The sequence below is a fragment of the Dermochelys coriacea genome, chromosome 14 (assembly GCF_009764565.3).
Source record: "Dermochelys coriacea isolate rDerCor1 chromosome 14, rDerCor1.pri.v4, whole genome shotgun sequence".
Classification (NCBI taxonomy): domain Eukaryota; kingdom Metazoa; phylum Chordata; order Testudines; family Dermochelyidae; genus Dermochelys; species Dermochelys coriacea.
The window spans coordinates 7,838,078-7,851,290 of record NC_050081.1 but is presented as its reverse complement, the minus strand read 5'-3'; the positions used below and the strand labels follow the sequence as shown (position 1 = coordinate 7,851,290).

At 36.9% G+C, this 13,213-nt stretch overlaps 1 protein-coding gene across 3 annotated transcripts in view; it reads right to left on the bottom strand.

Moving 5' to 3' along the window:
* The window catches only part of PRKCA (protein kinase C alpha), a 312,623-nt gene that overhangs the window by 60,827 nt on the left and 238,583 nt on the right, over positions 1-13,213 (bottom strand). For all 3 annotated transcript variants that reach the window (XM_043497588.1, XM_038371867.2, XM_043497589.1), the window contains 3 exons: positions 11,068-11,224; positions 10,812-10,946; positions 10,098-10,194 (listed from right to left, as the gene is read on the bottom strand). In XM_043497588.1, the coding sequence (XP_043353523.1) occupies positions 10,098-10,194; positions 10,812-10,946; positions 11,068-11,224 (389 nt within the window). The remainder of the gene's footprint in view (positions 1-10,097; positions 10,195-10,811; positions 10,947-11,067; positions 11,225-13,213) is intronic.

Below are 13,213 nucleotides of genomic sequence, written 5' to 3'. Positions count from 1 at the left end.
GACTGTCTATATCCTGAATTCTCCAAATCTCAAGGGAAGATTAACCCTCTGGTCACTGTACTGGTCATAGGAGAGGGAGGGAGAGAGGGGAAACATAAATCAAGTTGTCTTTGTCATATTATCAGGAAACCTTTAATAAGCAAATACATCCAGCAAATTTAAAATGAAGATCGGGGGGGAGGGGGGAGAACGTCTTGCTTAACAAAATATTCTTCACCAGTCTGGCATCTTGTTTACTATTTCATGACACTTTACATTCAGTATAATTATATCTGCTGTGAAGACTTCATTAACCTGCATTTTCTCCATTGAATGTGCTTTAATTATTGGTTGCTTGGTCATTTTGGATGAGAAGAGCCCATTTCTCAGACTCAGCAAGAGCTGAATATTTCACCACACTGTGTTTTAATGTTAGTATCAGAACATAGTGAAAGCTCATAATTTAGTAGCAGAGGGCCTGGTAACCATGGAAACAATGTATACAGAGATATACACCCCAAACTACAGATTACTTACAGCGCTAAACACTTAGATCAAATAATTCAATTAAAAGAATGTTATGTCAAAGTCCAGCCCTACACATTGTGCTGCCCAAGGCCAAATTCAATAAGTAAGCACCCTCAGTTCTCTGTCCATTCTATCCCTTCCCTTTAAAACAGGTACTGAGCTATCAGACGATGGGTTTTTGTATTAAGCTTTCTATTATGTAGAAGGATTTTTTTTTAACATACTCTCTTTCTTGCATTTCTTTTTTTCTCCTTCTATTCCCCTGTCCTTCATTTCAGCTTTTCATTTTGCTGCCTATTTTGGTGGACCTTTTCTCCGAACTTTTTCATTGTTCATTCTCACTCAATCTTACTTGTCTATGGTTTCTATTAGGAACAAAAAAATTATATTAATACTATATTAAAATAATTGAGTTTCACAGACATAATGATAGCAAACATGCAAAAATAAATGAAAGCCATACACATAGCTGCAACCTTACTACGGCTATGATTTCATTATAGTAAAATATGACATCATAAGAAAAGCACAGTGTGCAAAAAAAGTAAAATAAAATAAAATACATCAACTAAAATGTATTGCATTTACATTGGTAACCTCTACTCTCAGAATCCCAGTTCACTCCAGAATGGCCTTCAAGTCTATTTAAATGTAAATATCTGAAAACATTTGTATTAAAATGTAATATATATTATCAAAATTGTCTGAGATTGCAGATGTGTGTCAGTTCAAAAACACATTGTAACAGCCGTCAGTACTATTTCCTCTTCATTTCCTCTCTTCCATGTACACTTTTTCCTCTCAATTTAAATTTACATCATATTTATCCTTCCAAACAAGTGTTCTAATCAGCAATCGTATTATGGTTTGCATCCAAGTATAACAAGTACATGTGCCCCATAGAAAAATTTTTTTTCTTCAATTGTGTAAATGACTTTAATAGTTGATTAAATAATGGCATGTGATTTAGGAAAATTGTGGTTAAAACAGTACCCAAATCATGGTTTCATGACAACACTTCTTTGCTCTTCTTGTTGATATTATGCCATCAGTGCTCCTCAGCTTGCACCAAACCTTCTATTCCTCCACAATTTGTATATTAACATTCTTTTCTCACTCATTATTTATTACATTTAGAAGAGCAAGCATCCAGTTTGACATAGAATTCTGGATGACTGAATGAATCTTGCTCATATAGCCCCAATCCTGCAAACCGCTCTGTGTGAGATCAGGAGTCTGCCAGCACAGAGCAGCTTCCAGGAGCTAGTTTTACTCAGTGACCAGAATTTTTCATGAAACTCAACTTTCTCCCTTCCAACAGAGAGAGTCAGGAAAAAAGGAAGGTTACTACAAGAGCTGTGATGGAACTGACGGTCAGTTCCCACCAGGGAATACTGAAGTATGGTCAGGAAGAACCATGTAAAAGATCTAGCTATTATTTACTAAATATTTTTATGGACGTTAAAGTGGTTGACAGAATAAATTATTTTCTTCCATAAATAATAAGATGGAGAGAGAAATTCTATGCTGAATTTTACAAAAAAAATCAGTGTAATGTAACTTTGTATTTTCTGAGTATACATTTTTATGTATTAATTTTTTAATTTCCTTTAGAACGGTCTCAAAAGGTTTTTTTGGTTTTTTTTTTTTTAAACTGAATTTAGTATAATTTTTTATTCTTTACTGCCCTCTTATGGCTTGGAACTTTAGGAAAAAAGATTTTCCTTAGATCAAATTTAACTTAAAGAGCCACATTCCATTGGAAGATAGTTAATTTAAAAAAATAATTAAAAAAAATAAAAGTTGTTTCAGGTAGTGCACTGCCCTGAGCACCTATGCCAATTCTTGTGGTTTTACATCACTTTACTCTCTTTTTAAAATAGTTTTCCTCTCCCTTGCTGCTGTGTGAAAGAGCCATATAAAGAATGGGGAAAAGTAAATAAATAATCAATTATTAGAAAAATAGCAATAAAAAGTTGGGTATGGGGTACAGCTAACATCATCCCCTAATACAGTTTTGATCTCAGTCAAATGCCTACAAAAGAAGGGCCCATTGGATAAGTGTGTATTTGTCCAAATTCTCTTGAGAGGAAGTAGGCATGCCATTCATCTGGTTTTAAGCCAAACAGTCCTTTTTTTGAAATGGTTTGTCCCCTGTCCAGTACTGAGACAAAACTGGACGTTGTTTTGTCCGGTATCACAGATAGGGCATGCTATTTTGATGAGCACACTGCTTCACCTCTCACCAGTGTGACCTTGCACACCCCACAGGTATGAGATCATGCCAGCAGGGGCAGAAGAGCATGCTCTTCAAAATGGTGCCCTCCATGCAGTGTGACATTGCATGCATGTTAGTGGAGGTGGAGTCACACAGGCAGGAGTGGGCTCACACTGTTCCCGGAAACACCAGAATGTCTGGTATTCTGGGCATGCATGAGTGGCCACCCTAAGAGGAAGGGTTTGAAGAACACAGCCTGGGGCAATAGTCCTCTGGACATTTCATTGGGTGCAGTGGTGCCAGGGGAAGTCAAGGTTTTAATCTTTACAAGGTAGTTTCCACATACCCTTTTGATGTAGTTAACATTGTTTAATAAAGTTGCAGCCAGCTGACTCTACTTGTTTTCAGTCTTTACTGCCTAACTGCTGTGTCCTCTACAAATCAGGAGTGTCTAACTAGACAGAAAGCTAATAAAATGTGCTGTCTAGGGAAGATATTCAGAAATTATTGTAGAAATATCCTGTAAGACAACATGCAGCGGTACTAAAAAAAAAACAATCCAAATGTGATTATACTGCAGTGTGTGCTATCAAAACTCAGTAGGAGCAGCAACTCCATGATTGCTCAAAATAAAGTTTTATAAAATTCGCCCATTTTTTAAAGTGATACAAATTCCCACTAATTTACAATACGGAACCATTCAAAAGAAAGCAGGGCTTGATTGAAGCAGAAAATGATTATAAGTATCAAAATTCTCAATGATACATTGTTTAATGTGGACAAAGAATAAAATTATTTTGCAAAAAACTTAATAGAATTCGGTGGGAGACCTTGAACTAGTGCTTCCTGCCCCAGAACGAGCCCCAAACTACCCTGGGGCAAACAGGGCACCAGATATTCTGCTACTGGTTTCTAAGACAATTGGTACTCTATAACCAGGTCTAAACTGATAAACTTCCATGCCAAAGACACAAGTAATTATTCTGAAGACAGGCTAAATGTGTTTTGTCAATGATGTTTCAAAAATGCAAAAGCAAACAAAAACCTGTATACAAATGCAAGTTTCATCTACTGAAAAAAACCCAATCTCTCTCTTACTATAAATCTGTTCTTACCAGACTCCAACAATTTGATAAATTCTAATGTTTGTGCTGTTTAAGGCAAATATTGTAGACTCAGTCTCACAGTGTTCCCGAAATAATGATTTTGTTATTAATTTATTTTCAGTTTTGAAGCATTACATATGGTCAGGAACATAGAAACAGCAGGAGCAGACCACGAGGGAGACTATTAAATTCCAATCATGTAAATTTAGGAACGCAACCTCTCCGGTGGCCCATGTAAACTGATTACTTACAAAATTATTTCCAAAGAGATGCTAACGTCAGTGGTGATTAATTTGCAGAATGGTGTATGCAATGACGCTTTTGAGAGTGGGTTCATCTGTGATGCTAGGGCATTGACAGCAGCAAGTAAAATGTTTCTGGGCAAGAATAAGGGAAGGGATTCGTAATAATTGGTTTATAGAGATAAGACAGAAATCAAAGGAGCATTGCCTCTGAAAATGAACTCTGGGTGGGATAAAATTGGAATTCTTGGGAGTTATGTTACCAAATAAGTATACTGAGTCCCTACCTTCCTTTGATGGAATTACATTCCTTTAATTCGCATAAGCCAAATGTTAATTATACCCACAAAAAAGTACTTGTATTGCATCTATATGCATAGTGCAGGGGTGAACTGCACAAGGCCTATTTTCAAAAGCCACTTCGGATCCTAAGTCCCACCAACTTTTAATGAGACTAATGCTCCTAAGGGCCAGATTTTCAAAGGTATTTAGGAGTCTAAAGATTTAGATAAGTTCTTAGTGGGATATTTAGAAGTACTTCGGCACCTAACTCACATTCATTTAAATGGGAGTTAAGTGCCTAGGTGCTTTTGAAAACTCCACTAGCTGTCTAGCTGCATCTTTAGGTGCCTATATAACCTTGAAAATGTATCCCTAAATGGTGCCTAAATCACTTTTGAAAATGGGTCTCAGGCTCTTCAGAACCAGTTATGTATTTCTGAAAATCTCTTACAGACCTCATCAGTTCTTGACCATTTAACTCTTACATTTTGAAGTTTTTCTTATCCTTTATTTTTGCTCCATTTTAAATTGGGCACTCAATTTCAAATTCTAAGGTTTGCTGCCACCCTTTGCATCTTAGGCTTTGTGTACATCTCACCTGCCATTTTCTAATATTTATTATTTGTGTTTCCTTATTCATACACAATAGCTTTTTAAAAACAATGCATTAATTGCTAGATCTTACATATTGGCCATGAAAATATATAGTAGCCCACTTTGCTTTAAACAGCTCTCATGTTCCCTTTTTCTCCCACACCAAATTTCTTCTACCAAACATTCTGGGAATATTACCTTCTGATGTCTTTTTCCCTTTATTTACTTAGACTCTGAGTCATCCAGATTCTATTCCATTGTTCCTCCACTATAGGGCCTATAAAAAAATTATTGCGCTCAGAATTAATTCAAATTGACTTGAATACTGTATCATGGATTGGAAAGTGGGTCAAAGACTATAAACTGAGAACTTGTTTAACATGTTCACTGCCTGATGCGCTCTATTTTTTTTCACCCCTATCCACTATAAGTCAACTGATATCTGTTCTGGGCTATCATTTGGTTTCTGATCATTCTTCAGGTCTATCTGTCCCTGTCCTTTGTGTTCTTGACAAAATTATGTCTTTGGTAAGCTGGGTCTCAGGATCAGCAGCTTTTTCTTGAAAGGCTCCCAAAGCTGACTGGGAGCTGGTTGCAGATGGCAGAACAGCAGCAAGGGTCACCTAGAATTGCCACTGGCTCATAAACAGCAGCATATTTCTCAGCATAATTTCCCTATCCACTCAGGGTAGCTTACCTAAAGAAAAAATGGATAAACAAACCTAAAATTAGAGGGAGACAGACAACGCAAGGACACAATGGGAAGAGAGATGATCACAGAGTCAGCATCAGGTGTACCCTGTGTAGGGACATTGGGCAACCCCAGTAAAATAAGGATTAATTTGGCTTAGGCTATGCTAACGTAGCCCTACAATGAACTACATTTAATTTGCTTATGCAAAATATGCCCCCAAAATGCACCTTTATTGAGGGGAAAGAGAGAGAAAGAAGATACAGTAAATAGAAGAGGCTTGCTCTATTTTTTATATAAATGTTATGTACGAATAAAAACTCAGCCATAGCCAGTAAAATAAGAGCTTTATTTATTTACTGTCTTGCTTACCAAAAGCACCCAGGAGCTGAATAATGACAAGAGTCATATAGAGATCACATCCCATTAGTTGCGCTTGTCTATTTGTTCTATGAGAGATGATTTTCTTTGATTTCTAGAGTGCTGAGCTACCAAAGTCAGATTTCCACTATTCAGGTGCCTACATCACTGCTTGTTAGACACACAACATAGTAACTCCTCTTAAAAACACATAAGCACATACTCTGAATAGGTGTCCAATGTGAATTTCTCACAAGGAGGGAAAATGGCTCACATGATAGATCTATTGTAAGACCTCACAAAAAGAATGAAACCTATGCCTATTACAATCAAACATTCATTGGAAGTCATTTCAAGTGTGCAGGACTTACTATTTGCAGTATTTTACTCATAAAAAATGGACACCAGTTTATTTCATTAATATTTCAGTTAATAAGTTTAACTAAAGAATGTTACTGGCAAATCAGCTAATAAACATTTAACTAAATAGCCAAATTCTCCCAGATGCTTCGTGCCCTCAACTTACATTAAAGTGCTAATGCTCAAGCATATTTTGCCAGTCATGTTTTATATTAAGGATACATTTATAAATAATTTAGAAAGGTTAGTACATGATTAAGAGATATTAACTTGTTACAGACATCAGTAGCTGGGCATAAGCATATTAGCAGACGAGTACACATAAGAACAGCCATACTGGGTCAGACCAAAGGTCCATCTAGCCCAGCGTCCTGTCTTTCGACAGTGGCCAATGCCAGGTGCTTCAGAGGGAATGAGCAGAAGAGGCAATCATCAAGTGATCCATCTCCATCATCTGCTCCCAGCTTCTGGCAGTCAGAGGCAAAGGTTACCCAGAGCGTGGGGTTGCATCCCTGACCATCTTGTCCAAGAGCCATTCATGGACTTCTCGTCCATGTACATATCTAATATTTTTTTGAATCCTGTTACAGAGTTGGCCTTCACAACATCCCCTGGCAACAAGCTCCACAGGTTGATTGTGTGTTGTGTGAAATACTACTTATGTTAATTTTAAGAACAGCTGCCCATAAATTTCATTGGGTGACATCTTGTTCTTCTGTTATGTGAAGGAGTAAATAACATTTCCTTATTCAGTTTCTCAACACCAGTCATGATTTATAGACCTCTATCATGTCCCCTCTTAGTCATCTCTTTTCCAAGCTGAAAAGTCCCAGTCTTTATAATTTCTCCTTTACAGAAGCTGTTCCATATCCTTAATCATTTTGATTGTCCTTCTCCACACCTTTTCCAATTCTAATACATCTTTTTTGATATGGGATGACCAGAACTGCAAATAGTATTCAATGTGTGGGCATATCATGGATTTATATAATGGCATTATTATATTTACTACCTTATTATCTACCCCTTTCCTAACTGTTTCTAACATTGCTACCCTTTTTGACTGACACTGCAAGTTGAGCAGATGTTTTCAGAGAAATATCCACAGTGTCTCCAAGATCTCTTTCTTGAGAGGTAACAGCTAATTAAGATCCCATCATTTTGTATGTACAGTTGGGATTATGTTTTCCTATGTGCACAGCTTTGCATTTTTCAACATTGAATTTCATCTGCCATTTTGTCACCCAGTTACCAAGAAGGTATTATAGATGGTGATAAATGATTATCAGTCACCTATTGACCTGTTGGATTAAAAAAAAAATTAACTAACCATTTATTAACACTATTAGTTTATAAATGGTTAATATATTATTATTTATAAATGTATTGTTAATATAAAGTATGACCATATTTCCTGCTCTTTTGGAGGGGTTCAAAATTTGAAATATTTTAAATCCGTATTCACATATTTCCAGCAGGTTCATGATCAAGAGCATATCATTACAACTTCCTTGTGCTTGTAGCAAACTGTAATTGTAAAAAGCACTCTCTCCATACTTCTCAGCAATAATATTGACCTAGGCTTGGATTCCCCCCCGCCAGTTCTGACCATGCCTTAAATCACGCAAGTTCCTACCTTGTACCCTGTACTGACGTTATGCCAGGACCCATGATTGCTGATCCACAGTAGGCCAAAGAGGAGACCACATTTTTCTCATAACGAATAGTCAAAACAAATGAACATTAATTTCATCTACTTGCGGCAGCTAACGCCCAACACCAAGTGCATTATCCTTTCTTTTGGCACATGTCTTTGTGCTATAGCTGTCTTGAGAAATGCATAACTAGATTTTCATTTCTACATTATCAACACCTTTCATGAACGAACACACACACACACACACACACACACACAGAGTAATCCAGTTCAAAAAATTGTATACTGCACAGTAAAACCTAAAGGATGAAATAACACACAATCTATCAAGGGATTTTTCATATGCCATCATTCGTTTCAATAGTCTCCATTTAGTAAAATATTACTGATGAATATCTAGAAGAGATTTAAAGTGTAAAAAAATATATATACTTTAAATGAGTTAAGCTGCTGAAAAGGCGGCATTTGTTATCCAAATTCAGGGCCTATGATCATTTTGCATTTTGTGGACAACCCAGATTTTTTTGCACACATGAAAAACAGTGACATTTGAACAACACTGAAATATCTTCTGAAAACACAACTCAACTGCTTCAAGTTTTTACCGTATTTACAACTTTACTTATGTGGCATTATAACATTAGCATTTTTTTTATCCCTTCTAAAATGGTTCTTACAAAAGGTTGTAAGAAAATTAAAAAGAAAAAACCAAGTGATATATTTTACCATTACATATAACCCGCTGGCCCCACTCCCACATCAACAAGGAAAAAAAAAAATGTAAGAAAAGAAATCCTAAAATTTTCGCCACATTTTTTTGTGTCTGCAACATCAACTTTATTTGTCTACGGACAGCCTCAAAACACCACTAGATGTCACTTTAAATTTGAAACACCAATATTCAGAGTCCAATGGGGAAAAGTCCAATCTAGATAGGATAAAATGTAAACAGGATCTTGAGTAGGAAAGACCCAATTCTCCAGCATAAATTTATTTTTCAATAAGTACAATTGTACATGGAAGAAAATTAAAATATGAACTGGAGTTCTAAACACTTCTCAAATATATAAAATAAATCCTATTTCATGCTGCAGACCACAAGTATAAAGTACCTGATCCCAACATAGACTCAAGAGCAATAGAAGCACCAATAGGTTTTTGAAAGCTGAATGCTGTTTTTCCTCATTTTCTTGGGTTAACCTGTCTTTTATAATAACAGTGCAAAATTGGTAAACATAAAATCATAATGTCAGCACTAAAGAAACAGGCTTGGTATTGTGTGCGTACAGCAGGCATTTTATTTAAGTCTGAGATAAATAATTTGGGTCAAATCCTCAAATGCCTTATTAAGAAAGAGGGAACATGACACCACGCCACAAATGTCTCAGAAAACTTGTAGATGTGGCCAGGAGGAATACTGAGTTCACAAGAGTTGGTTCCTGTAGAGCCACGAATATAAAGCTGTTCCCACCTATGCCATGCCCTACTGATGCTGGGTCTGTCTAGGTAAAATGAGCAGCAAGTATTCTGTTGGAACATCCTCCGTATCTGCAACAAGAGGCAGGACCAACCATTCCAATTTGCATCACAATAGGCAGGAAATACCTGCTGCAGATGTGTTTTTTTTTTTTTTTTGCAGTTTCTCTTTACTGCACATAAGCAGAAATGTCACTCTCTTCGTCTGAGACTTCTGCACCCACATTAGTGAGTTCAGCGATTCAGGACAAAGCCCTTTGTAAATATCTTTAAAGCTCTAATTAATCACTGCTTGACAAATAATAATAATTTCCGCCTAAAAAATTAAATTACTGTGCATTCCCTGAAACTAATATTTAAATGTTAAAAGGCTGCTGGTTCTGGGCCCACAGTTTAACATTACTGACTGAAACTATCAGCCCAATCTTCTAAGTAGCCCAAAAATACACCCGACAAGAATGCACAGCAAAAATTATAATATATCTCCATGATGAGCCGCTTCATTCTTTTTTTAAAAAAAAGCATTTCTGAGTTTAATTCAATTATATAACAAGGGGGAAACATATGAAAAACACAGCTAGCACCACTTATATATAATCCGCACCTCAAACTTCTGTCTGAGTTCCACATTTCCATCATCATCAGCTTCTGGAATTGGGACATTGTAGTATTCACCTTCTTCTTGATTAAGCAACTTGTACCTGTGGAACACATGGGGAGCGGGGAACGGGCCAAATTAATTTTACTTCTCATTAAAATATGATTGAGTATCCTATATGTGGCCTGTCTGAAAGATAGGACGAAATCCCATGCCTACTCAAGTCAATGGCATCATTCCCAGTCATGTCAATAGCGCCAGAATTTCAACCACTGTCAAAATAGTGTAGTAAAACTATTTTATAAGGTTTATAGTGGACATGTAATTCATTAAATAAGACAAGGACCCGACAAGATGTTGTTTTGTAAAATCAGTTACTATACATTTCTGAGCAGGGTTACACTGACCATGATATATTTACTGCTATAAGCTTGCATATTCAAGATCAAAACCATGCCCACATTGCCAGATTCTGCTCTCAGAATTGAGTTTGCAGCACTGGCTGGTTGCAGGAGGAGTTTCACACACACATTGAAATGCAGACTTTTGCTTTTAGTATTTTAATTTTGGGGGGATTATTTATAATTTAAATGCTCCATGTTAAATCTAATGATCCATGAATTTACAGCACATGAAATTATGCAAAAAGCATAAGGAAAGTCTTGGGGTTGAAAATATTGCTATGTAACTTTTTAAAATTTCCTCTAAGGCACCTCTTACCATCCACACGCTGACATTTTCATAAGCTCTGACACCCCAAATGATAGAGATCCCATGAAATCATTTCTAGTTGTTCGATCCCAGTCCCAAACTTCTATAGATAACCGTCGATCTTTGTCCGTAGGTTTCAATTTACTACAAAAAGGGGAGAAAAAATTAGAAAAAAATTGGCATGTTTTAAGTTTTCAAAAGTACAACTCAATAAACTATGTGGTGCTACATAGATAACATAGCATTACAAAAGGATTTAACTTACAATGTAAATGACTCATTCCAATGTGGGTTTAGAGTGGAACGGATAGTTTTTGTTTTTTGTTTACTTTCATTCTTAGGGTCAGGGATAAGTTTCAGCTTCACATATGGATCTGAAAGTCCGTTTGGATCCATAGGGATTAAGTTTTTTGCTTCTCGTACTGCAAATATAAAATGTATATATGTATTATGCACCTATTAACAGAAGAGAAATAGCTTAATGCTATTTAATAGCACTACAAAACATTATTAACAGAAGAATAACATTAAGTCAAAGGTAAGAAAAATGTAAATTACTGATTTTAAGCTTGTTAGAAAGTAAAACTAACAAAAACCCTATGCAGATCCACTAATGAGATCAGGTTAGCGGACAAAACTTTGACTGCTGTGGGCTGAGGTTCATTTACGGATATTTGCTTCTACCATGAGCATGGCAGGAAGAAATGGTCGGTGAGTTAGACAATGCACATAAAACAGTGGCAGACAACAAAGGTTATTTTCTGCCCATGGTATGATTGTTTAGCATCCAAACTGAACACAAAGAACTTCTAAGTTCGTAACTATTCTATGCGCCTTTATTAACTTGGATAAATAGCAGCACTGTGTTACATTTTGCTGCACTTGCAAACATGAATAAAAGGAGAATTTAAGAAGTCTGGGAACACAGCAAACAGATGTATTGTTTGTTCAATTTCTGAATCACAAGACCCATTTTATTGCATTATGCAGCCTACAAGAGTAGGATACCTTTGCAAATGTTGGTACCTTGACTACAAAAAGATGTTAAGTTGCTGTCATGAAACAGAAGGGCTGAGAAGAACATTTTTTAAATTCTTTAACAGTTTGAAACTGGTACATATACAGTGAAGGGGATGTTGGATAAACTGTAATTGATCTAAGTTCAGAAGCCATTATAAATGCAGTTGGATAAACCTGCAATATCTATGAAGCCAGTGTCAGAGGCCATTTTGCTTAATGTACTTTTAAAGTATTCTATGTGCTCAATTATATAACCACGGGGTTGCTTATTTTGGTGCTTATACAGCCTGTTAACAGGGCCACAGGTACCTGAATTGTGAACAACAGATTTCACAAGGATGTGTTGCATTGTGGGTAAGCTGTATACATTTTTTTTAATAATTTATTATTGGAGAACATACAATGTTAAACTCTCTACAGACTAGATATTCATGAAAATGTTCGATGGAGCCACTACAAGAATGGGAAAAGGCATGTCAAAAACTTAAATCAAGGTTACTATGCTGTTTTAATTATCTCAAGTTCCACAAGAAAGTTGTGGTGGCTTCCAATTTTCTGATATGGGGGGGGAGCACAAATGTGCCCATTTTGTACTTTCTAGATTCTGAATTAACACCCCATACAGTGTTGATCCCAAACAGGTGTGAGAGACAGATGAGAACAGTCTATAGTCTGCACATGTGCACATTCAAGTTGGGGGTCTCACAAGGCCATACCCTGAGAGGTGTTGAGCAACTGCTGACATCAGTGGGAACTGATGCATTCATCAGAGGATCAGTACACCCAGATTTTGGTCCACTTGTGACTGCATCAGCAGCAAGCCTCAATTAAACAGTCCAGCAGCTACAGCAGAGGAGTGCTTTAAATTAATGAGCAAATGTATTAACTGAAATTTTCCTCTGTGCAGAGAGCCGTCACAAGGCCAATTTGCCATGAAAGTCATGCTATTTGGAGTGTTTACGTGGGGCTTAAGTGGCACAGCAGCTTTGTGTTGGTCCTCAGACCAGAGGTGAATTTCACCCTATTGAGAAACTGTCCACACCCCCGAACTTGCCACTTTGTGCTGAACTCTAATTAACATTAATGCAGGTTCCATTTGTGGAACAATCGCAGAGCTTGCAACAGAGATCCACAGGACGTATCACAGAGGACTATTTGGGCCTTTCAGTTGAAAAGCAAACTGTGGGCTGAATAAGCCTATCCAAACCAGAAATATAAACAACGGCTTGTTTGTATAAAATTTTGCTCACTGGAGTAGCCTTCTGAGTTACACACTTCACGGTCCAGAGAGCTCCATAGTCCTCGGAACTGCTCTGACTTCTACTCAGTCTGCCTTTGAGCTCTGAAGGGCTATGAACAGCCAAGAACAGCTGCAGTGCAGCGGTGTTCTG